The 25,136-nt window shown below is 43.6% G+C and overlaps 1 protein-coding gene across 1 annotated transcript; it reads left to right on the top strand.

Moving 5' to 3' along the window:
* Positions 1–896: 896 nt before the first annotated feature.
* LOC127430910 (olfactory receptor 6N1-like) lies at positions 897–1,874 on the top strand. Its single transcript, XM_051681052.1, has one exon. The coding sequence runs from the start codon at positions 924–926 to the stop codon at positions 1,872–1,874; it is 951 nt and encodes a 316-aa protein (XP_051537012.1). The 5' UTR covers positions 897–923.
* Positions 1,875–25,136: the final 23,262 nt, after the last annotated feature.

Here is a 25,136-nt window from a genome sequence, read left to right on the forward strand (position 1 = left end):
ATAGAACAAGTTATAAAATCAATATGATTTACATAACCAAAGGAATTTATGGAATAAATTAGAAAGTCAATATGATTTAACCAAGGAGTGGAGAATTAACAATTCATTTATTGAATAAAAATGGGTTAAGAAGTCATCTCTATACAAGATTTAAGTGCTTTTGATTTCTGTTTATAACTGTTTATTGCCAGGTTTAAATTAGATTTCAAATCCCAGATTTTCAATGAGGACTTTTGAACAACTAAAACACCCTAACTGAACTAACTTGTCACTTGCAACTTTTAATGATGCACCATGAGAGGCGTTGCCAAGGTTATAGATTACATCACATCATCATCAAATGAAAATGTTTAATTGGTATTAATCCCCACCCTCAATGTTCTTCTTGAGACAGACAGCATTTAAAGCCTTGTCCATGTTTAATTTTAACCACATAGGAAGACACAGGCATGAACACATTGGCCTACTGACTCTCAACTGGGTTAGAGACTCTTAACTATGATAGAGTGATGAATAATGATAATAATTTAAAGTGCTGACTTAACTGATTTTACTCCATATTCACTGCAGTTGTAAGGTTAGTGGATTTCTTTACATAAAAAATGTTAAAATATACATATATTGTCTGACATTTTTAATATCAAAATATTTTTTTCATGCAGTGAATTATCTGGATGTTCATGGCACAGTCATAGAAATTAAGACTAAATTCTAAGTTATTTATTAATGGTAGAACAAGTAAACATTGGGGTCTGCATAAACCACTGAAAAATCACTGTACCCATCTGTGATTTCTAATGTGGGAGCAAATCATTTAATCTTAAAGATGTTAACCTGTAATGTAAACTGCATAATGTTCAGTTTGTACTGCTATTTGCATTTGTTTTCTTAGATCAGGATCTGCATGCTTACACATCACTACAATGAACACCAGCGGGCCGGTGGAATACTTTATCCTTGAAGGACTGAAGGATAATTACATGCTTCCCGTTTTCTTCATTGTCTATGTTTTTGTTCTTAGTGGAAACAGTCTGATCATTTACCTTGTTAGAACTGACCCCAAGCTCAACACCCCTATGTATTTCTTCCTTCATAATTTGTCCTTCTCTGACATTGTGTACACATCAGTGACAATCCCCAACATGTTATCAGTTATTCTGACTGAGGTTAAGACCATTTCTAAAACAGGTTGCTTTGTACAGATGTACTTCTTCCTCTCAGCTGGAGTGACGGGACGTGCTTTACTGACTGTTATGGCTTATGACCGATATGTAGCAATCTGCAGCCCTCTGCGGTACACAACTATCATGACCAAGCAGGTTTGTCTTCTGTTGATATTTGCTTCTTGGGGTTTTGGGGCCATAATAGTACTGCCTTCAGCTATCTGGGCTACTCAGCTGCCTTATTGTGGGCCTAAAATAGTTAAGCACATGTTTTGTGATCACTCATCAGTAGTGATCCTTGCCTGTGCTGACACCAGCAAGAATGGCATTGTGTCTCTCTCAGCTGCTCTCTTTGCAATTCTCAGCACATTCCTCCTTATCCTTACATCATACATCTGCATTGGCAAAGCTATCAGAAGAATGGGCACTGTAGAGCAGCTTAAAGCTTTAGGCACTTGTGTGTCCCACCTGATAGTGGTGTGTATCTCATATGTGTCAGCCTTGTGTGTGTATATCTCCTATCGAGTAGCTAAATTTGACCCAGATGTTCGTATAATCATTGCTGTGGTGTACTCTGTGATTACACCCCTGTTGAACCCCATCATTTACAGCTTGAGGAATAAGGAGCTTCAAGATGCCATGAAGAGAGCATTTAGCAGATTCACTGTTGCCTCAAAAACAAGGAAAACAGTGTCCACTATATCATTTTGAAAGCAAAGAGATGAAATAAACATTTGTTCTTAAATGTAAAAAAGTTAACATGTTATAGAATTGACTGAATCAGATTTGTATTTTTTAAATAATAATTTAACAGGCCCAATCTCTCCCAGAAATGTTGTACTCAAACCATGCCACTATCTAATGATATTTATTGCAGAGACAGCAATATAAAACGTGTCACTCTGAAACGGTATTGTCATAATTGTAAGAAATCAAATGAACTATTATTTGTAATAGCAAGATTTATTGTTATTTTATTTTTAACCTTTCATAAATTACAATCAGTGTGAGGGGGAAAGTAAGTTACAAAGTATGGAAATATCAAATATGACTAGATGTTGTCCCCCACCCCATTTAGATTTTTTAGTTTTTATTTTCTTTTTTTGCTTTGGTAAATAATATTTAGCTAATGTCTTTATTTACCGATAGAACACTAAAAACAATTTAAGTTTAGATTGATGTATCTATCATGCCTGTTTTTTGTTTTATGCTGTGTAAACTTTTTTTTTTTTAAATGGGAAAAAGTCTGATTCGTAATAATCATGAGTTCTTTCTTCACAATGTTAAATTCAATGTAAACATTGTAAAGGCAATTTAACATTATTTGTCTGCATTGTTTCAATAAATATAAAGGTACATATAAAAATATAGCTTTTGAGTATGTTATTTGATCTTTGTTTGAAGGGATCTCTGAATTACATACCAAGGAACAGTAAACTGAAGAATATGATACAGATAAAAAAGGCTATTGTTATTAGCAGACACACAATTTTATCTTTGTGCTGTGTGTTGTAATTAATGCCACATGTGCTACATGTTATCAATACAACTCCATGCAATAAAAGCAGCACTGTGTTCATGTCTTGGTCATTTTATAATGTCTATTTCCCATGTTTAGAATGTTTTTGAGAATGACGAATGTGAAATGTATTGTGCTTCAATCTGAATGTGAATTTACATTCTGTGGGTAAACTCCTCGTTCATGTTGGCTAGCTACATTGGTTTATATACTGAGTTGCAGCCTCCAGGTGCTCTTATGTTAATTTGCCTCATCACTGAATAAGTCTCAGAGAAGTTCTTAAAGGGGCAATGTGCTTAAAGAAATACGAAGAATTTTGAATTACGGTTGAATTTGTTAACAATATTAGTTAACATGAACTAACAATGAACAATACCTTTACAGCATTTGTTAAGCTTGGTTACTGTTAATTTCAACATATACTAATCAATTTGTTTAATCAAAAGTAGCATTTGTTTACATTAGTTAATGCACAGTGAACTAACATGGACTAACAATAAACAATTTTATTTTTATTAACTAACATTAACAGAATAAAAAAAATGCTGTAAAAATATATTGTTCATTAGTTCATGATAACTAATGTATTAATGTTTACCAATGGAACCTTATTGTAAAGTTTTACTAAACTGGAGGATGTGCAAAAACGTCATGGTTACTGGTGTAACCTCCGTTCCCTGATGGAGGGAACGAGACGTTGGTGTCGATGTAGTGACACTAGGGGTCCCTATACAAAATGCCACAAGGCTGAACTGTGTTACGTGAACTGGCGGTGTGTGGTGGGCAGACTTGCTGTGTGCCTCATAGCCAGCACACCAGGTCGACACGTAACCTCCCCCAACACAGTTATGAGTGTCGAACGGCCCTTTTTGGGGACAAGTCGACTACCCAAAGATAGAGACAGGCTTAACCCAGTCGTGGCCTCTTTTCCCCTTCTCTTTTTCCACTCCCAAAAAAGAAGGGGGATTATCCGACTGGGCTGCCAGGTCTAGTCGGGGGTGTCCCTCCCAAGGGGAGGACACCACGGAGACCACACCTCGCCCCAAGAGAGGGGGGGATATTTAAGTGGAAGAATATGTCACATGGTCTTTCCAACCATGTGGAGAGCCTTCAAGGTAGATCCTGTCCAATGGGGGAGGAGTTACTACAAACATGGAGACTGGGGCAGAGAGGCTCTGCCCAAGGAAGACACAGTTTGCCAGCAGGGAAACGAATTAGCGGAAGATATAGATCGCATGGGGTTAGCCTTACATGGAACCGCCACATGCGGAGCACCTACCCCAGAACCGGGCTATTAGTTAGCGCGTGTACTGGGCTGGCAGCGAGTCTCTCCAAAAAATCAACTGCCACAGGGCTCGGAGGAAGTCAACCAGGGAACAATTTTGTGAACATTACTGGGAATTAACAGCGCACGTCTTCAGCTATGTGCAAGCGATACACCCGGCCGGCTATCCCGGGCTTATCCGCTTGTTGCGTGCCACTACCTGGGACGAAACCGGTTCCACCCGGAGGTTGTAGAACCTTGCAAAGGTGTTGGGTGTTGCCCAGCCCGCTGCTCTGCAAATGTCTGTTAGAGAGGCACCCCTGGCCAAGTCCCAAGAAGCTGCTACACCATGGGTAGAATGGGCTTGTAGCCCTACCGGGGGTGGCATGTTTTGGGCGAGATATGCCATAGTTATGGCGTCAGCGAGCCAGTGGGCGATCCTCTGCTTGGAGACAGCGCTTCCTTTCTGCTGTGCACCAAAGCAGACAAAGAGCTGCTCAGAGATTCTAAAGCTCTGTGTGCAATCCAAATAGATGCGTAAAGCACGCACCGGACACAGCGACGACAGGGCTGGGTCTGCCTCCTCCTGGGGCAGCACTTGCAGGTTCACCACCTAGTCCCTAAAGGGGTGGTGGGAACCTTGGGTACATAGCCCGGTCAGGGTCTCAGGATCACGTGAGAGTAACCTGGACCGAACTCCAGGCACGTTTCGCTGACAGAGAACGCTTGCAGGTCACCTACCCTCTTGATGGAAGTGAGCGCAGTCAGGAGGGCAGTCTTCAAGGAAAGTGCCTTAAGCCCGGCTGACTGCAAAGCTCAAAGGGGGCTCTCTGTAGACCCTGAAGAACTACAGAGGTCCGATGAGGGAACGAGGCGTGGCCTGGAGGGATTCAACCTCCTGGCGCCTCTTAGGAACCTGATGATCAGATCATGCTTCCCTAAGGACTTACCGTCGACTGCGTCGTGGTGTGCTGCTATGGCAGCAATGTACACCTTCAAGGTGGAAGGGGACAGCCTCCCTTCCAACCTCTCTTGCAGGAAGGAAAGCATTGATCTGACTGCGCATCTCTGGGGGTCTTCCCGATGGGAAGAGCACCACTTAGCGAACAGACGCCACTTAAAGGCATACAGGCACCTCGTAGAGGGAGCCCTAGCCTGAGTGAACGTGTCTACCATCGCAGGTGGGAGACAGCTTAGGTCTTCCGCATCCCGTCCAGGGGCCAGACATGGAGATTCCAGAGGTCTGGGCGCGGATGCCAGATGGTGCCCCTTCCCTGAGAAGGAAGGTCCTTCCTCAGGGGAATTTGCCCGTGGGGAGCTGTTGCGAGGAGCGTGAGGTCCGAGCACCATGTTTGGGTGAGCCAGTAGGGTGCTTACCAGGACAACCTTCTCCTCATCCTCCCTGACCTTACACAGGGTCTGTGCAAGCAGGCTCACTGGGGGAAAATGCATATTTGCGAATGCCAGGGGACCAGCTGTGTGCCAGCGCGTCTATGCCAGGGAAGGCCTCGGTCAGGGCGTACCAGAGCGGGCAGTGGGGAGGATTCTTGGGAGGCAAACAGGTGCACCTGTGCCTGTTGAATTGACTCCAAATCAGCTGGACCACCTGAAGGTGGAGTCTCCACTCTCCCTTGAGGGTAACCTGTTGTGACGGCGCGTCCGCCGTAGTGTTGAGGTGGCCCGGGATGTGAGTGGCTTGCAGCGACTTGAGGTGCTGCTGACTCCATTGGATGAGACAGCGGGTGAGTTGTGACATACAGCGAGAGCGCAGACTGCCTTGGCGGTTGACATATGCTACCGCTGCTGTGCTGTCCGTCCGAACTAGCATGTGTTTGCCCTGGATCAACGGCCGGAACCTCCGCAGGGCGAGCAGAATTGCCAGTAACTCGAGGCAGTTGATGTGCCAACACAGCCGCGGACCCGTCCAGAGGCCGGTTGGCTGCGTGCCCATTGCAAACAGTGCCCCAGCCCGTTTTGGAGGCGTCTGTCATGACCACGACGTGCCTAGAGACCAGTTCTAGGGGAACACCTGCTCGTAGAAATGAGAGGTCGGTCCAAGGGCTGGAAAGACAGTGACAGCCCGACGTAATGGCCACACGGTGGGTCCCGTAGCACCATGCCCGTCTCGGGACTTGAGTCTGGAGCCAGTGCTGAAGCGGCCTCATATGCATCAACCCGAGTGGGTTGGCCACCGCCAAGGATGCCATATGCCCCAGGAACCTCTGAAAAAGTTTCAGTGGAACCGCTGTTTTCTGTTTGAACGCCTTCAAACAGGCCAGCACCGACTAGGCACGATCGTTTGTAAGGCGCGCAGTCAAGGGTCCAATTCCAAACCGAGAAAAGAAATGCTCTGAACCGGGAGGAGCTTGCTCTTTTCCCAGTTGACCCGAAGCCCTAGTCGGCTGAGGTGTGAGAGCACCAGGTCCCTGTGTGCACACAACACGTCTTGAGAGTGAGCTAAGATTAGCCAGTTGTCGAGATAGTTGAGAATGCGAATGCCCACCTCCCTTAACGGGGCAAGGGCAGCCTCTGCGATCTTCGTAAAGACACGAGGAGACAGGGACAGGCCGAAAGGGAAGACTTTGTACTGATACGCCTGACCCTCGAACATGAACCGCAGGAAGGGTCTGTGTCAAGTAAGGATTGAGACGTGAAAGTACGCATCCTTCAGGTCTACCGCCGCGAACCAGTCTTGATGCTGGACACTCGCTAGAATGCGTCTTTGCGTCAGCATCTTGAACGGGAGTCTGTGTAAAGCCCGGTTCAGTACTCACAGGTCCAAGATTGGCCGCAACCCACCGCCTTTTTTCGGTACAATGAAGTAGGGGCTGTAAAACCCTTTCTTCATCTCGGCTGGAGGGACAGGTTCTATCGTGTCCTTCCGTAGGAGGATAGCGATCTCCGCGCAAGGTAACAGCGTTTTCGTCTTTCACCAAGGTGAAGTGGACACCGCTGAACCTGGGCGGATGCCCGGCGAAGTGAATCACACAGCCGAGTCGGATGGTCCGGACCAGCCCTCGTGACAGATTGGAAGGCGCAAGCCATGCGTCCAAGTTCTGGCAAGGGGGACCAAAGGGACAATGTCATCGGATGTACCGGCAGGTGGGGCCTCGCGGTGGGGCGGAGCTCGAGGTGCCACACCACGTCATGGCCGTGCTGAGTCCGAGGACATCGAAGCACTTACCTGGATCCTTGTGACCACCCCCGGAACAGCCTGGGACGGGGGAGGAAGAGGGCTGTCCTCGTGACCTGTGGAGACTGTCACATCGGGGGCGGATTTGTGCCACAGCTGGGTGCTCAGGGGCGGGAGACCGCCGCTGGAGCGCAACCTGCCAAATGGAGTGGTGGACGGTGGTCGTGATGCCAGCCGTACACACCGGATACGTGACCCAAGGAACAAGGAAACCACTCTTGCTGAGCTCTTGAGTACTGCAGCCACTTGGGCATGCAGCACAATTAAATGCAAAAGGTAACAAAAAGATGAAGATCTGCTTACCAGCTCCAGAGCAGCGGGTTTCGTTGTCCCTGGGTTGCCCGTCTCAAGGGCGCTTTGAAGCCTTTCATGGGTTCTGGGCGGCCGCGAGACGGGTGGCGTCTGCTTCCTGCGGTGGGCTCCACACCGGGGCTGGGCCGATGGGGCGGGCTGCGGCAGAGCCGGTGCAGTCACCGCAGGGGGACGCCCTTGGTGATGAGTAGATGGGGTGCGGGATCTTGAGTCGCACTGGGGCAGGATATGCCGGCTAGCATCCATCTACTGCTCTACCATCGAGAACTGCTGGGCAAAGTCCTCGACGGTGTCGCCAAATAGGCCCGCCTGGGAAATGGGGGCAGCAAGGAATCGTGTCTTGTCGGCCTCACCCATCTCGACCAGGTTGAGCCAAAGGTGGCGCTCCTGGACCACTAGTGTGGCCATCGTCTGCCCGAGAGACCGCGCCGTGACCTCCGACGCTCGGAGAGCGAGGTCGGTCGCCGAGCGCAGTTCCTGCATCAATCCCGGGGCGGAACTACCCTTGTGCAGTTCCTTTAGCACCTTGGCGGACTTGCAGGAGAGCCATGGCGTGCAGGGTGGAGGCAGCTTTTCCAGCGGCACCGTAGGCCTTGGCCGTCAGAGACGACGTAAACCTAAAGGCCTTGGACGGGGGCTTTGGGCACCCACGCCAGGTGGCGGCGCTCTGCGGGCATAGGTGCACCGCGAGCGCCTTTATCCACCGGGGGATTGCCGAATAACCCTTGGCCGCCCCACCATCGAGGGTAATGAGAGTGGGGAAGCTGAAAAGATCAGGACCGGGCAGTAAAAAGTGCCTCCCGCGACCTTGTCAGCTCTTCATGCACTTCCGAGAAGAAAGGAACGGGGGCAGGGCATGGCTTTGAGCGGTTCAGGGAAGAGCGGTGAAATCCACACTAACCGACGCTCGCGGCTGCCCGGGAAAGCATGTTGTCATCTCCGCGTCAGCCTGTGACTGGGTGATCGACCCCGAAGGGAGGAGCCCAGCTGAGGCTTCCGACTGGATGAGCCTGCTCTCTGATGCTGTGCTCGAGAGCTCATCACTTTCGCGGGCTCCGAATAAGAGGTCGAACTCGCCGTAAGACGAGCCGGCGGACTCACTCGGAAGCCCGATCGGGGCAGACGAGCGTGCTGGGGAATGGGAGGTCCGCGGGGGGATACCCGGCAGAGGCGGTCCCATTGAGGTCCTCAAATTGCCCCCAGTGCTAGCCACGCTGGCCTAAAACCCGTGGGTAAAAGGACCGAGGCGGGAGCCTCTGGGGTGGCTCACTTTCTTATGAAGGCGAGCCGCGACCGCAACGTTGCCATGGATATATTCTCGCCATGAGAACATGATCATCCACGAATGCTGTCTCCGCGTGAGCAGTGCCCAGACACGAAAGACAGTGATCGTGACCGTTAGAAGGCGAGAGATAACGAGCACAACCAGGAATAACACACAATCGGAAAAGCATCTTTAAAAAGACGCGTCTTTAAAAAGACGTTCCGTGTGTGCGCTCTTTTAGAGAAATATATACTCTTTTAGAGGGGAAAAATGCTCTTTCAGAAAATATACTCTCTAGTTTTTCTGCCGAAGCGCCCAGGGGCATTCTCTGCAGTGCACCAGTGCAGAGGAGGGAGAAGCCGCTGAAATGCGCTGTCAGATCCAGCAGAGGTGAATGAACAGTAGTATTCAGCTCAGTGAGCATGACCGTTCAGCTCCGAAGAGAAAATCTGAATGAGTGGTTGCATACCAGCTCCTTTTATACCCGTATGTTCGGGGGAGTGGCATGCAAATACCACTCGCCAATTTTCATTGGCCTTTTATCAAAGACCAGAGGTGTCTCGGGCTCCCAAGAGTGACCCCTAGTGTCACTACATCGACACCAACGTCGAGTGAGTGACAGATAGGGAAACTACATACATATTTTCCACAATTAGTGTGTGAAGACAACTGTCCTCATGCTGGGTACTGCTGCAACATACCCGAGACAGTAGTAAAATTAAGTTAAAAACCCAGTTAAAGTTCTGGGTTTTGTTAGTTCACACAAAAATGAAAATTCTCATAATTTGCTCACCCTCGTGCCATCCCATGTGTGTATGACTTTCTTTTTTTCTGCAGAACACAAACAAGTACAAAGATTTGTAGAAGAATATCTCAGCTCTGTAGGTCAATACAATGCAAGTAAATGGGTACAAACATTTTGTAGCTCCTTAATGTACATTAAGTCTGCATAAAAGTAATCCATATGACTCAAGTGTAGGGCTGAAACCAGTGGCGTATCCAGGACACTTTTACTGGGGTGGCCAAGATGTGGCACAGACCTAGTGTGGGGTGGCGATACCGGGAGAACCTTTATGAATGGCACATGACCAAAATGTGTAAATATCGCATTGCTTTGCTTCAACATCTACACATGTAGAATAAATGAATTCTTAAACTCATGTTAGCATTCACTGAATTGTTTGTATTCAATATCAGACTGTTGTTTTGACATTTGACAGTTTTCTATTCCTGTTCTATTTCAACCTATTACAGTTTCTGGGAACCTCTGGTTATTTTAACATAACATCCAGTTTTAAATCAGTAATTGTTTAGGAAAAGTCAGTTACACATTTTTAAGAGCTATTCTCATTGTAGAGAATTAATCTGTGTATAACATCAGGTATAGTGTATAAACATAAAAAGATACAAGTACAGGTGATAACTGATTGAGGCGCAATTCAATCAATCATTCAATCAATTATTCATTCATTTATTAGCTATAACTGCACTGTCCAGCAGAAATATTGTTAAACTGGGTACAAATCAGTGTGTGAAATTGGCTACGAGGGCTTATAGGTGTCTGTCTGGAAACCCCAAAATTGCAGATTGAGCTCTGTATACAGTAAAAAACAAAACTCTATTTACAGTGTCTACTCAGGTTTATTTTCCACATGTTCTGATAGCTTCAATTACTTTGAATATTACTAATTAAAATAGTCAAATCATTTGCAGCATTTAAGTGCAATTTGCCCTGCCTCTGCATATTTAAAATGTCAAATAAGGTATAAAAACTTTGAAGATTGTATTGGTCTGACTGACCAATAATACACATAAAGAGCTCATAAATAACTCATGTAAAGATTTAAATTACAGTCACAGTACAAACCCTTCCATTTCACACACAGGTTAGCCATATATATAACTTTAGCTATTGAACATATACATCTGTAAAACGCTTTACACACCTCCGTCATTAAATCAGAAAACATGGCATTTCATATTTCATGTCAATATAAAGATAACATGCTGAATGTGGTGTAGGGTCTAGCTTACTCTTTAACCTCAATCAATCAAATCACTTTATTGTCACACAGCCATATACACAAGTGCAATGGTGTGTGAAATTCTTGGGTGCAGTTCCAATCAACATAGCAGTCGTGACAGTGATGAGACATATACCAATTTACAATAACATCAAATTAACACAACACAATTTAAACATCTGTTATACACATAATTACACTCAACAATATACAAGTAATAACATACACTGTACAGTATAAAATACGCTGTTTTTGTTTTTTGTTTTTTTTGTTTTTTACTATATAGGTACACATTATTCAATAAAAATTAAAAATTAAAATATATATATATATAAAAAAAAGTATATATATATATATATATATATATATATATATATATATATATATATATATATATATACATATATAGAATGTACAGTATTGTACTGTATTGACATTCAGGCTGTCGGTTGATAGTCAGTTGTTAAGAGAGACATAATATAATAATAATATAATTTATGACAGTCCGGTGTGAGATATAAGAGTAAGAGTAATAAAGTGCAGTGCTGATGTAAATTGATCATGAGAGATCAAGAGTTCAGAAGTCTGATTGCTTGGGGGAAGAAGCTATCATGGAGTCGGCTGGTGCGGGTCCTGATGCTGCGATAACGCCTACCTGATGGTAGCAGTGAGAACAGCCCATGGCTCGGGTGGCTGGAGTCTCTGATGATCCTCCGAGCTTTTTTCACACATCGCCTTGTATATATTTCCTGGAGGGAGGGAAGCTCACCTCCGATGATGTGTTTGGCAGTTCGCACCACCCTTTGCAGTGCTTTGCGGTTGTGGGCGGTGCTATTGCCGTACCAGGCGGAGATACAGCCAGTCAGGATGCTCTCTACAGTGCAGGTGTAGAACTGTGTGAGGTTGTGGCAGTTCATTCCAAACTTCCTCAGCCGTCTCAGGAAGAAGAGGCGCTGATGAGCCTTCTTCACAACGACTTCAGTGTGGACACCCAGGAACTTGAAGCTGCTGACTCTCTCCACTGGTGCTCCATTGATGGTGATGGGACTGTGTTCTCTGTCTTTTCTTCTGAAGTCCACCACAAGCTCCTTTGTCTTACTGACGTTGAGGGAGAGGTTGTGCTCCTGACACCAGTGTGTCAGAGTGTGCACCTCCTCTCTGTAGGCTGTTTCATCATTGTCAGTGATCAGACCTACCACCGTCGTGTCATCAGCAAACTTAATGATGGCATTGGAGCTATGTGTTGCCACACAGTCATGTGTGTACAAGGAATACAGTAGTGGGCTGAGAACACAGCCCTGTGGGGCTCCAGTGTTGAGGATCAGTGATGAGGAGATGTTGCTGCCTATTCTAACCACCTGGCGTCTGCTTGACAGGAAGTCCAGGATCCAGCTGCACAGTGAGCTGTTTAAGCCCAGAGCCCGGAGTTTCTCATCTAGCTTGGAGGGCACTATGGTGTTGAATGCTGAGCTGTAGTCTACAAACAGCATTCTCACATAAGTGTTCTTTTTTTCCAGGTGGGAGAGAGCAGTGTGTATTGTAGATGCAATGGCATCATCAGTGGAGCGGTTGTTGTGGTAAGCAAACTGCAGCGGGTCAAGATTGAGTGGCAAGACAGAGCAGATGTAATCTCTGATTAGTCTCTCAAAACATTTGCTGATGATGGGGGTCAGAGCAACAGGACGCCAGTCATTTAAACAAGTTATTTTTGATTGTTTTGGAACAGGCACAATGGTGGATGTTTTAAAGCATGTGGGGACCACAGACAAAGAGAGAGCAAGGTTGTCCGTAAAAACACCAGCCAGCTGGTTCGCGCACGCTCTGATGACGCGGCCCGGAATGCCGTCCGGACCCGCGGCTTTGCGGATATTCACCCGTCGGAAGGATCGGGTTACATCCGCTACAGAGACGGAGAGTGAACTAACCTCTGTAGCTTCAGCCGCGAGAGCTCTCTCCACGAGGGCGGTGTTATTTCCCTTGAAACGAGCATAAAAAGTATTTAGCTCATCCGGTAGAGAGGCAGCGGTGTTAATGGCGGAGTTTTTATTCCCTTTAAAGTCCGTGATGATGTTAATTCCCTGCCACATGCTTCTAGAGTTGGTGGTGTTAAACTGTCCTTCAATCTTGCTCCTGTACTGGCGTTTTGCTGTTTTCGGAGGGCATAACTGGCTTGTTTATGCTCCTCCGCGTTCCCGGAATTAAAAGCAGAGGTCCGCACATTAAGTGCCGCGCGAACATCGCTATTGATCCACGGCTTCTGATTCGGATAGATTCGCACAGTTCTGGTCGGAATCACTTCCTCTACGCACGTTCTGATGAAACACATTACGCTATCAGCGTAAAGCTCGATGTCGTCATCAGAGGCGGACCGGAACATCTCCCAGTCCGTGTGATCAAAACAGTCCTGTAGCGTAGAGTCTGATTGGTCCGACCAGCACTGGATCGTTCTGAGGGTGGGTGCTTCCTGTTTCAATTTCTGCCTGTAAGCGGGCAGAAGCAGAATGGAAGAGTGGTCCGATTTGCCAAATGGTGGGCGGGGGAGGGATTTGTAGCCATCCCGGAACGGAGAGTAGCAATGATCCAAAACCCGGTCCCCTCGTGTGTTGAAACTAATGTGCTGGTGATATTTTGGTGCGACTGATTTTAAACTGGCTTTATTAAAGTCCCCGGTCACAATGAACGCGGCCTCAGGGTGCGCGGTTTCCTGCTCACTTATAATCCCGTACAGTTCCTTGAGTGCCCGGTCTGTGTCGGCTTGTGGCGGGATGTACACAGCTGTGATAATGACCGCTGTGAATTCCCTCGGTAGCCAGAATGGTCGACACAGAAGCATAAGAAATTCCAGATCAGGAGAACAGAAAGACTTGATGGAATGTACGTTACACCTAGCTACTGTAACAATGAAAAAATATTTTCACATTCACATGGAAATTCTGGATAAATTAAACGTTAGATTAGATGAACATACCTCTCAAATAACAGCTTTCTTTTTGACCACAAATCGACGTCATCAACTCATTGGAAGTTGGAGGTAGATGCTAGCTCGTGTCAGCTTCGTGCTTCTAACCGACCATTATACTCCAGACCTGGAGCCCGCTGCCCGCGACCTGCGGCACCTGCCTGGCCACCCGCGGCCTGCCCCTCCCCCCACTGATCAAAGATCAGCTGACACAGCTTCAGTCCCACCAATACTTTAATGGTCAGAAATATAAAACTGACCCTGGGTCAGTGTGGCTATAAATCTACAAATGACCTCAGATGTCATCTTTGATTGACAGGTGTTTCTATTGGTTCTTCGTTCTTGTGTTGATGAACATGATGAACTACCAATCAGTTCTGGGATGGCCACAGGGTGGCCAATGAGATTTCAGGGGTGGCCCAGGCCACCACAGGCCACCCCCTAAAATCGACACTGGCTGAAACGATTAGTCGACGTTATCGACAACGTCGACAATAAAAATTGTCGAGAAAAATGTTTGTTGTCGAATAGTCGTTTGATCTTCATGTAACAAGATCATATGAAACTCTAATGACTGCACACAAGAGAAGCAATGCAGCTCATGCCTGACTGAGGAGAGGAAGAAAACACATCTCACAGTCCAGACGCACTCTAAACTTTCCAAACAGCTTCAGGTGATTTACGCAAAGTATGAGGGAATTATAATGCAAAAATACAAAATAAGTAAATACAGAAGCACTCTTGTTGTGGAAAAGGCAGAGCCAGAGCTGACGCTCAGCTTAAGCAAAACTTGCGTGTCGAGCGTCTTTAAAGGAAACAACCCGGCGTTACATCTTTAATGCAGTTCTATTTAATGCGTTATATCTTTATTAAAGTTAAAATAATAAGGAAACTGGCATTTCTCTGTGCGGTCAGTGCCTCTGAGTTGCATGAAGTGTCACGATCTAAGGGGGAGAGATTGAAACTGCACCCGGCTGAGGTACACTCTGTTGCGGGGACGCTCATCCCTCAAGTGCGCGCGCTTAATGCAGCTAGATTATAACGCGATGGCAACTTATTGAATCATAATATGTGTCACTGTGCATTTCTTATCGTGAAGAAAATTGGCAAAACGCAGCTTTATTAATAAGAGAGAGTTTTTTTTTGTGAGTTAAAGATGGATTGAAGTGAACAAAAAGGTGTGAGAGGGTAGTCTTCGCCCCATTAACTACTGCAAAAAAAAAAAAAAAAAAAAAAACATTATTTGTGTTTGTTTTGGCTTGTTTTGCAATATAAATATCTAAAACTACTTTAAAACAACGTACATTTACTTTAGCAGCTATACTGCAGAAGAATTTTTTTATCTGAGAATGTTGAATGTAATATAAAAAAAACAAATACTTTAAAATATCTAAAAAAAAAGAAAAACAAAAAAAAAACAAATGCATACACCTGAGATGCAATATAAGATGTTTAGACTTGCTTTTAGAGATATTTTGTCTTTACTGCACTCACAGAAGTATAACCAAGTGAAAAAATACACTTGTATTTACACTTACACTTGTATACACTTGGAAAAAAAGACAAATACACAATTTGTTTGTAGTGAAATATTTACTGAATTAAACATAAAAAGTATTTTTTCCCTTTAATTCAGTGAATGTCATTTAGAGTTATTTTTAAAAGATGATTTTGACCTCTTTATTGTTAGCAAGCATGTTTAATACAACCTTTTAAGTCGGGGCACAAGCTGAATAGTCGGTTTAGAGCTAATTATTAATCGTTGCAATAATCGCCCGAATAGTCGAATAATCGTTCTAATACTAGTTAGATTAGTCGATTATCAAAATAATCATTAGTTGCAGCTCTACTCCAGTGGTTTAATTGATATCTTCTAAAGCGATATGACAGGTGTGGGTGAGAAACATTAATATTTATATATTAAGTTTTTTTTTTACTACAAATTCTCCTCCCTTCCCAGTAGATGGCGATACGCATGAAAACTGTGAATTGCCAAAAACAAAAGAATGTGAAAGTTGAGACTGACAGAAAAAAAGTACTTAAACATTGATCTGTTTCTCACCCATAATTCGGACTGCTGAGAGGATTGTTGGTTGCCCCCTGCCCTCCCTTCAATCACTCTGGACCCCACACATCCTGCCCACTACCTTTTTGAACTGTTGCCTTCTGGCTGACGCTTCAGAGCTCTGAGCACCAGAACTGTCAGGCACAGGAACAGTTTTTTCCCCTCAGGCTATCCATCCCATGAACAGTTAAAACTGCACCATTGAGCAACAATTAATGTGCAATACACAGCTTAGTCTTTTTATATTATCCAACACATCCAACCTCTTCTGCCATTACATTCCCTTGCACTGTATATAACCAATTTGTATTTAGATTTGCATGTGTATGTTTGTGTGTGTGTGTAAATATATATATATATATATATATATATATATATATATATATATATATATATAGTCTATTGTGTATTCTATATATACTTTATTTTCTTTTCAATACATTTTTTTTCTTCAATTTTTAATGATTTTTTAAAAGATTTGTTGTGGTTTTGTATTGTTGTGTACTGGAAGCTCTTGTCACTAAGACAAATTTCTTGCATGTGTAAGCATACTTGGCAATAAAGCGCACTCTGATTCTGATTATATTGCTTCTGAAGACATGGATTTAACCACTGGAGCCATATAGATTACTTTGATGCTGCATTTATATGCTTTAGGAACTTTGAAATTTTGGTACCCATTCACTTGCTTTGTGAGGACCTGCAGAGGTGAGATAGTCTTCTAAAAACCTTAATTTGTGTTTAGCAGAGAAAAGAAAGTCATACACATCTGGTATGGCATTATGGTAAGTAAATGAGAGAATTTTCATTTTTGGGTGAACTATTCCTTTAAAATATACTGGTAAATTTTATATTCTGTGATTGTTTTCAAATATTTATTTCTAATGCTTGCAAATGTACTAATTCTAACACATCAGTTGGAACTTCTCTCTTGGATATGAGGCATCCTGTGACACACACACACACACACACACACACACAAACAACAAATGGTCAGTCGGTTGTTCGTAGCCACAGCATTTTTAGAATACTTTTACATCAATGTTGATTATGCCGTTCAAATATGAAATATTCACACTGTTACAACTGTACTCCATTTACAGTACTCATACTACCCTACCCACCTGTTTTTGTAAGGATTTTGCATATGGCCACCTAAAATGTGTAATGCTACCTAACAAAGACTGCCAGAAAAATTGTGGTGAGTAGGATTTTGATCCAGCAATTTGAGCGAGTTGTTGTTCCCTTTTGTAGATCACTCAATGCTGTATCGGCTGATGCAACGGGGGACACACAAGTGGTCACGAGGTCTGAAGCCCTTATATAATCATGCCAATGTATTGGCTGATGTGCTTACGTGATGGTCCTAAAGAGATATGTCACTGGCTTCTTATTATCAGTAGCTCCACTGTCATCACTCAGATTTTCTTCACTTCAAGTGCACATGTAGTAGTATGAATTCAATATGATTCACAAAAGAATTCATAGAACAAGTTATAAAATCAATATGATTTATATAACCAAAGGAATTTATGGAATAAATTAGAAAGTCAATATGATTTAACCAAGGAGTGGAGAATTAACAATTCATTTATTGAATAAAAGTGGGTTAAGAAGTCATCTCTATACAAGATTTAAGTGCTTTTAGTTTGAAATTGAGTAGAAAAAGGTGGGTGTATGTGGAGCGGGACGTGGTCGTGTGTCTGTCATTGGGGAGAGAGGAAGCGGTAAGGGCCATCACCTGGTGATTACTGATGCTTAACACCTGTGTCTCATTACAGTGACGACGGAGACGGGCTTGAAAAGGCTGCCGAGAACGCCGGAGAGACAGAGAGAGTTAGCGACAGAAAACATGAATTTGTGAAGCTGAAGTGTATGTTTGTTGTGAAGCTAAAACTTACCCGGACTGCCACTCCACTTCCCGCTTCTTGCTGGAAAGTTTACAGTGTAATTCTGGGAGTGTCCTGTAGAGGGGGAACTGTGCTGTAAGTGGTAATCAATACACTTCCATGCGCCAAGAAAACAACACAGTGTCCGTGTTCCAGTTCTTTTACTGTCTATTTTTCCCCTTCTTCAGGGGTGTAACACACACACACATTTCTTCTCAGCCCATGCTTGTTCTAGCGACATGTCGAAGCGAGGATGAAATTCTCCCTTTTGAGTGGCAACACACAAGGAAATTCCTATCCGCATTGCACCAGACCAACAGAAACAACGGCGCTTCATAGAAAGCTCTGTATTTTCTTGCTATGAGGCCCTATCTCCCACGGATCCAGTTCTACGGCCTCTGAATGGAGCTCCATGAGCTTGGAGCCATTGCGGATTTCGGCTCCGAGCTTGAGAAGATGGAGTGAAGATGGACACCGTACTCTTCCTTGTGTTTGCCGCTCTATCCCCCGAGTGAAAGCGGCACTGTTTGCCCGTAGGACATGCTCACGAGAGCTGGCATTCGGCCCAGCTCGGCAGCCATTTTCTGGCAAATCTGCGCACAAAATAAAAATCACGTGCTTTGCAGGCCACTGCCATTAGGGAACGCTGGATTAGAGAATTCGTCATTAGACAGTAGTGAAGGGCCCCTTTTCCCCCATTTTCTCTTTCCGTGTCGTTCTGAGAGGACGCACATGGATGGAGATTTGTTGGAGGAGCAGATTCTGCCTCTTTTTCTCTCTCTCACCTGTTGGAGCACTGTGGATGAGCTCCTGCATGGGCCGGTGAATCCCGACTGAAAACTGAAATAAAAGTTAATTTCCTAACTATCCTTAGGGCATGTCCCCAGAAAGTTTAAACTGGCAGTTATCAAACCACTTATCAAGAAACCAGAGCTTGATCCTGGAGAGTTAGCAAATTACAGACCGATTTCAAATCTCTCATTTATGTTGAAAATACTAGAAAAAGGTGGTACTGTCATCCCAACTATGTTCATTTTTACAGAGAAATGGTATTTGTAAAGAATTTCAATCAGGATTTAGATCCCCTCAGAGTTCTAAATTACTTGCTCTTATCATCTGATCGCAGCTGCATTTTTCTTGTAGTGCTTTTTGATCTTAGTGCTGTCTTCAGCACCACAGATCAGGGGTAGTCCACCTACAGCACATATGCCAGCATTGGCACATGGAGTAATCACTGGCATGCCAGCAACGGCGAGAAAGGAGTAGACTATTTTATTCATATAAATTCCGCACCTGCATTACAATCTACATCTTGATGAATCCTTCCTCATGATAAAGCAGGTCCTATTTATCTGACCATTACCACTTTGTCTGTGTAAACGAGTGAAAGTTAAATACGGAGTGTCACAGGGCTCAGTTTTAGGGCCTTTGATTTTCTTCTTATGCTTCTCCTGGGAGACATTATATGGAACCATGGAATTAGTTTCTGTTATGCTGATGATACCCAACTTTATATTTCCTCGAAACCCGACGAAATTTCACAGTTCTCCAATTTAGCTAAATCTATTAATGATATCAGGGACTGGATGGCTAGAAATTTCCTTCTACTTAATTCCGACAAAGCAGAGGTTTTAATTATTGGACCAAAAAGCTCTAAAAATGAGGTTTTTGGTCCATATAATTTGACTCTCGTTGGTTGTACTGTTGCGTCGTCTTCTACATTAAAGAAATTTGGTGTTATATTTGATAGAAATCTGTTCTTTGAAAATCACATTTCCAATGTTTTAGCACAGCATTCTTCTACCAAAAAAATATTGCTAAGTTACAACATATGCTTTCTGTTTCTGATGCCAAAAAAGGAATTCATGTGTTCATGACCTCAAGACTAGATTATTGTAATGCAGCATTACTGGGTGGATGTCCTGCAGGCTCAATAAATAAGCTTCAGTTGGTTCAAAATGCAGCAGCTAGAGTGCTTACCAAAACCAAGAATTGTGATCATATTAACACAATTTTATTGTTGCTACATTGGCTACCTGTTAAGTTTTGTATTAACTTTAAAATTCTGTTAATTACTTACAAAGTTTTGAATGGTCTAGCTCTTCAGTCCTTAAGCAACCTTCTATCATGCTATAATCCAACACGTTCACTATGATCACAAAATTCCAGCCTGTTAATAATACCTAGAATATCAAAATCCACAAAAGGAGGTAGATCCTTTTCCTATCTGCCTCCTAAACTATGGAATAGTCTTCCTAGCCTTGTTCAAGACTCAGACACACTCTCTAAGTTTAACCCTAGACTAAAGACTTTTCTGTTCAGCCAGGCATACACCTAATTTATCCCTCAACTCATAGTTGAGGACTAAAAACTATGCCGGAAATGGAAACACTTATATTCTATTACTCTGCTTTTAAATTGAATGGAATCTGTGCTAATCTTATTCTATCTGTTTTCCTGTCTCATCCTCGGGACACATATCCTGAGGTTGTCAGATACAGCTCCGGTCCAGCCCGATGTCCACTCACACTGCTATGGGTCACTGAATGATGACCACTAATTGCAGCCTGTACCAACCAGACAGTGAGGGGCACTTCATCACTGAGTGCATCACCTCAGTCTACAACAATGGACTTCACAGAGGATGAACTACTGCCAACTCTAACCATAAGACACGGGATACTCCACTGGCCACTTCCTGAACCTTGGATTTAAGATGGTATTCTTCACTGAAATTAACTGCCACAAGCTTGAACCTCAGTCTACAAGCCTTATGAAATACAAGACTACCTGTCTGAACCTCAAAGTTAGGACTGACTTCACCGAAATGATCTGCCACAAGCTTCCAGCTGGACTGCGATGCACCTTACTGACCTCCGCCAGAATAATCTTGGTCATACTATGGACAACACTCTCTTAAAATTTAAAACAGAAAAAAATGAATGCCAACTAAAGTCATGATCAGCCAAATAACAAAGGACACTGCATCAACGTGCACTTCTACAGTTAATTCAGGATGGATTTAAAAGACATTTAGTCATTAATCTTACAGTTCATACAAAAACCCTTTTGTTTAAACAATGGCAAACAACATCTACACAATGTTCTTACATAACACAAGACTTGGACTACACATAGATAACTATTATTGGTATTAAATTCATGCAGTTTAGCCAGAGGGGAACTGGATCCCCAGTTAGCCTGGTTTCCCCCAAGGTTATTTTGTCCATTAATTATCATCTTACAGATTTTTGTGTTTTAAGGCATAATTTACAATCATGTTTCTTTCAATCTGCACAATAATGACTTACATCTTCATTTTCTGTTACAAGATAAAAATGAGAAATAAGGGGGACCTGGGTAGCTCAGTGGTAAAGATGCTGGCTACCACCCCTGGAGTTTGCTATGTTCGAATCCCAGGGCGTGCTGAGTGACTCCAGCCAGGTCTCCTAAGCAACCAAATTGGCCCAGTTGCTAGGGAGGGTGGAGTTACATGGGGTAACCTCCTCATGGAGGAGCTATAATGTGGTTCGTTCTCGGTGGGGCGTGTGGTGAGTTGAGCATGGATGCCGCGGTGGGTGGCGTGAAGCCACCACATGCGCTATGTCTCCATGGCAAACGCGCTCAACAAGCCACGTGATAAGATGCACGGGTTGACGATCTCAGACGCAGAAGCAGCTGGGATTCGTCCTCTGCCACCCGGATTGAGGCGAATCACTACGCGACCACAAGGACTTAAAAAGTGCATTGGGAATTGGGCATTCCAAACTGGGGGAAAATGGGGGGGGGGAGAAGAAAAGAGAAATAAGAAAATAAAAACAACTTGACTTCAATAAGGGTGCAGTACATTTCTTAAAACTGCTAGACCTAGAGAAGTGCTTCATTAATTCATCCATATGCATAGACAATGTAACACAATGTCAAGTAACATACAAAAGAGATTCATACCAGGGCATCTGCATACTCTGAGATTCATAACATGGCTTCTGCTTAATGTGTAACAAACAATATGTGGAGTAAAGCATACACATGACAGACAATAGTAAGTGGGTTCATTTAGTATTAGAAGAGTGTTTAAGGGATGCATTGTAAATAAATCAACGATTTGTGATATACCTGATGACATTTTTTCAATGGAATTCTTTAGTTTTGTTTTTCTGTTACCAGCTCCCTTAAAGCAGTTAATTATAATACTGGAAAGAAATTGTATAAGAAAAAAATTAAATAAAAATAATAATAATACTAATTCGTTATTGATAAAAAAAAATTATCCTACTAATAGTAATGACAATAATGATATATAAATAATTATACTGATTATATGCTTAATAATAGTAATAATCTTTATTATTGGTTGCCTCTCTTAATAATAGGATCTGATAGGCAGATGTCTAAGCAGACTCCACGGGGCAAAGCGGCAGAATCCACCCAGCCAGTCCTGTCCTGAGGCTCCCAGACCCCAGGCCCCCAACGTGGTATGCCACCCCCAGATGATTAGGAGCCACCTCCACATTAATCCTGTTCAGGTACCCGGCCTGAGCCGAGGGACCCTGCCCTCAGGTCCAAGGAGCACGGCAGTATCTCTGTGTGGTGGTGGGGGCGTGGTTCAGTGCCGGCTTGTGAATGAAGTACGAGATCAGGAGATGAGAATGGTAAGGATCATCACCTGGCAATGATTGTCTCTGACAGCTGTTTGTCATTGCAGTGTGAGTGGAGATGGGCTTTAAGAGCGAGCCGGACACCAGTGAGAGGGAGAGAGCTGCCACGCACATACGGAGATGGTGCCATTCTTAAAATTGCGCCGAAAAGCGAGTTTGTTTGTTAAAATAAATTACCTTTAAGAGTTGGATCTTGCCATCTCCCACTTCCTCCTTTCCATTAAAGTAGAGAACATTTACATTCTGGTTTTCCAGTATTCTCTGCACTTCCTTGTGCCTCCCATAAGAGGCTGCTTGGTGTTGAGACTCAGCTTTAATACTGAGTGCACATAAGGGACTATTGATTATTCCCTACTGCCAAGACCTGGCTCCGGCACTCAGGGCAACTGAGGCGCACATACACAACCACATGGAGGGCCACCAGTATTCACTGGTCCTGATTGAGCAACACACCACGTCGAGGGCCAGGGGGCCCGCAGAACAAGGCGCAAAACGACCCGCCAGAATTCCTCCACCCCGCAAGGAGTGTAGTAAAGATTTGAGTAAATCTATTTAATTGTTTGTCAGTCACAGCTATTTGTTTTTCCTTAATGACATGGTCCTTTAGTAAGTGTATCCATTGAGTGACCGATATTTTGTCTCCGTTTTTCCAATTGATCAAAATTAATTTCTTGTCAATGGCTAGAGACAGCAGAATCGGAATCGTGTATTCAGATGGGGGGTTTATTTGTGAAAGGTCACTTAGTAGACATATGGATGGGATGGCTGAAAAATTGTGTTTTAATAGTGCTGATATCTTAGCTGAGGCTTCATTCCAAAAAGTGTAGATTGAAGGACAAGGCCAAAGTCTGTCAGGAACGCCACTTCTGAAAATCCTCTCGTCTGCCACCGGAGGTCTCTCTCACCTGAACACTAACAATTGGACTACAAATCCCAGAACCCACATACCTGGTCTGATTGCACATACACCTGATCCCCATTTCAAGGGCTATTTAAATGCTGTGCAAACTAGAATCAATGTGAAGTCGTTTTGCCACAGCTACATTACTGAGCGTTTCTCCACTGTCTATTGCCTGCATTCTGACCCTGGTTTGTCTATCTGGATATTGTCATTACCTGTCTGCTGCCTACCCTGACCATTTGCCTGTTACTGACCATGATTATTGCCCTGTCTTCATTACTGTTGTTGTTCCTGCTATTTCGACCCACGCCTGTTTGTACTCTGATTATTCTGCTGTTTAACCACACATGGATCTTAATCCCAGTCCTTCTGAGTCCTTGTTACAGTGGCGTAGTGACTCGCCTCAATCTGGGTGGCAGAGGACGAATCTCAGTTGCCTCCGCTTTTGAGACAGTCAATCCGCGCATCTTACCGCTGAGACATAGTGTGTGTGGAGGCCCATGCTATTCTCCGTGGCATCCACGTACAACTCACCACATGCCCCACCGAGAGGGAGAACCACACATTACAGTGAGCATGAGGAGGTTACCCCATGTGACCCTACCCTCCCTAGCAACCTAGCCAATTTGGTTGTTTAAGAGACCTGGCTCGAGTCACTCAGCATGCCCTGGATTCGAACTTGTGACTCCAGTGGTGGTAGTCAGTGTCAATACTCGCTGAGCTACCCAGCCCCCCCGCCTTAGTCATCATTATGTAGTTTGATTAAATACAATTATGAAGTGTGAATAAAAATAATTAAATAATAATTGTATTTAGAAACCCAGTGAGCAAGCCGAAGGTGACGCTGGCAAGGAACACAAAACTCCATAAGATGTTGGTTAATGGAGAAAAATAACCTTGGGAGAAACCAGGCTCACTGTGGGGACCAGTTCCCCTCTGGCTAACAGCATGAATATAATGCCGATTTTACTTATTTATGTGCAGTGCAAGTCACAGCTTACTTCCCTAAAGTTAAGATCACATTTTTTATGACAAACTCTCCTTGAGCTGATGTGTTTTTCTTTTCACATTATATTTAGTATGGATAATAGGTGAATTGAGACTTCTCCCCTCACTTGTGTTCTTCGTTGTATTTTCTGACTTTTTTGCCATTGAAACGCAAGTGCCAGCTTTACAGGTAACAAACAGCGGTTGCACTTCAAATATGTAACGGACCGAGTTGTACAATTTCCATGGTCTATTTCATTCATCATATTAGTTTAAATATCCCTAATATGTAGCATATTTTATTTTGTCTCTATATAGTCAACATTTTCAGTTAGAAATGGCTTTGCGTAGTAATGCAAGTCTGCTAAAACATTTGTTCTATTTAATAATTTGCAGAGTTGGGGAACATACTTTAAAAAGTGTATATTATTAATATTTCTGGATGAGAGTGGCAGAGCACGTCTGGCGAACTCTTTCCTGCACACACATACAGCACAGGCGCGCAGGTGAGAGAAAGTACTTTGAAAGAGTGCGCGCTGCTGCTCTCAGCCATATGAGAAAATAATTATGAGAGAGAAAAGTCATATGAATCCTGATGATATATATATATATATGCTCCTTATATAGATGAACAATTTATAGTCTATTTTGAACATTTTGCCTAACCTAGATACTCATAAATTGATAATGGGGGGTGAGTTTAACTTCGTATTAGATCTACAAATAGAACAGTACCCCTACCTAAATCAGCCAAACTGCTACAAATGTTTATGAAAACCTTTAAAAATAATAAATCTATGGAGATCTACCTTCCCAAACCAACGAAAATATTCTTTTTTCTCACCAGTTCATCACTCCTATTCTAGGATAGATTATTTTTTAATTGATTATAAACTTTTGGCAGCGGTCGCACATTGAGATTATGAAGCAATGGTATT

Source organism: Myxocyprinus asiaticus, chromosome 40 (assembly GCF_019703515.2).
Source record: "Myxocyprinus asiaticus isolate MX2 ecotype Aquarium Trade chromosome 40, UBuf_Myxa_2, whole genome shotgun sequence".
Taxonomy (NCBI): Eukaryota; Metazoa; Chordata; class Actinopteri; order Cypriniformes; family Catostomidae; genus Myxocyprinus; species Myxocyprinus asiaticus.